General features: G+C 40.1%; 1 protein-coding gene across 1 annotated transcript; it reads right to left on the bottom strand.

Moving 5' to 3' along the window:
• Positions 1-293: 293 nt before the first annotated feature.
• LOC111693041 (pikachurin-like) lies at positions 294-628 on the bottom strand (the record flags this gene model as incomplete). Its single annotated transcript, XM_023457180.1, has 1 exon — positions 294-628. A coding segment is annotated over one exon (335 nt), but the record flags the coding sequence as incomplete, so codon positions are not given.
• Positions 629-1,814: the final 1,186 nt, after the last annotated feature.

The raw sequence follows: 1,814 nt of genomic DNA, 5'->3' as shown, positions 1-1,814 counted from the left end.
ATATCAGGTCTGGCAACCCCTATTTTAGTTTTATATTTTGCACATTAAGTTCGAAATTTTTTTATCAAAAAAGTTCTCTCTGTGAGCCTTGAAATTAACCCCTAAACAACGGTATGGGTCTCATGCCTTATTATCAAAATATGGCCAATTTAATTTTCACCAGCCACCGCTGATCCCCTCAAACTTACGGAGTTGCTGTTTACAAGATAGCGGAACCCCGAAGCATAATTCCTTCGAACCTACATCCCTTAAGTTCCCTACCCCGCAGCTCGCCCAATTACAACCCCACTCACCTATCCCGTATCCCTTCGTGGCCTCACCCCTCGGATCCAGCGCGAACTTGTACACGTGGTCGTTCACTTCCAGATGCCTAATGCACCCCCTGAGCCCTCTCGCCACGAGAAGCTTTTCCGTAAGGCCGGTGGTGTTGCCCGGGCCGCCGATGAACAGTGGCTCCCTGAAGGTTATCCTGGAGAAGAGGCCCTTGCTGCGACCCTGCACGTGCTTGCCGCCGTTCAGCTGCAGCCACGCGTCCCACCGGTGGCGGTAGAGGGTTACGTGGTTCCACTGGTTGAGGAGGACGGTTTCCTCGGAGCGGACGACGCCCACGCCCGAGCCGCAGTCGAATCTGGAAATGAAATGTACTTACAGGACCCACATTGTGTTAACAGCGTTTTTCGAAAACTTTTTAAATTTTTAGTTAAAAAGAAAGAGGAAGAAATTCCAAAATATTTTTTGTAAAAGTGCCAATTATAAATATTTTTCTTATACAGGATGTCCAGAAGCCGACAAACGACAACCAGAAATTCTGTGGATGTTTTTACGCCGACTTGAACAAAATCACATAAAAACTGTTAAAAAATCGGTGTGAGTGAAAGCAACAAAGGTGTACGGAGTGAATTTATTGAGTACATATTAACTAATTTTGAGCAGAATACTTTTACTCATTTGTGATAATATTTGAATTAAAGCTGCGTATGTTCACTCAAATATAGGTACCCGTTAAATAAATTTTCCAGATAAACTCGTATTTGGTACACTTGTACCTAAATCGGAGTAAATGTCCTCATTATTGAATGACCCCACCTCATTCCATGGTTGTCATGCGTTGTCTTTGTCTATTCCCATCGACCCCATTAGGTTGTGGTGTATTATTTTAAAGATATTGACTCGAAATTTGAAAAACGCTTTGGAGGGATAAATGTGCACTTTTTGTGGTGATCCGAATATTTCCACTTGCACCAGTGGCGTTCTTGCGAGAATGTCACAATCTTCTTTAAAAAAATGGTACGCCACTGACTTTTCTCGTTTTAATATTTTTTTTAGAATTTCGCCATCAATTTTGAATGAAATTGGTCTCTTCAATTTTTTTCGTAGGATGCACCGGTTTTGAGGAAAAATTAAACATATTTTCTTGCAAGTTGTGCATTTTTAATTTCTATTGATACATTATCTATACTCCGCGTTCGAAATTATAGAGAGTGACTCAGGCATAATATAAAAACACTATTACCATAATGCGTATAAAATATAAAATTATTTTTATACGGTTCAATATTATTTATCTTTGTGCCGCGCGCTACGCACATCGATATAATCTATAATCGTCTATACTTAGACTGAATTACACTGAACGTCGATTCTATCTCTGTTTTTTGCACTTGTTAGGGAATAGGGAAATGCTTTTTTAGTGGGTGTAAACGGACTTGATTTATCCGTCCTGAGAAACGTCATAGCATAAGCGTAGACGAGGGGTCTAATTCAATGGCTATAATAAATTTATAAATTAAAAAAAACACAACTGGCACGTTTTA

Source organism: Anoplophora glabripennis, unplaced genomic scaffold (assembly GCF_000390285.2).
Source record: "Anoplophora glabripennis isolate ALB-LARVAE unplaced genomic scaffold, Agla_2.0 scaffold6954, whole genome shotgun sequence".
In the NCBI taxonomy this organism is placed as follows: domain Eukaryota; kingdom Metazoa; phylum Arthropoda; class Insecta; order Coleoptera; family Cerambycidae; genus Anoplophora; species Anoplophora glabripennis.
This window is presented reverse-complemented; position numbering and strand designations above follow the sequence as displayed.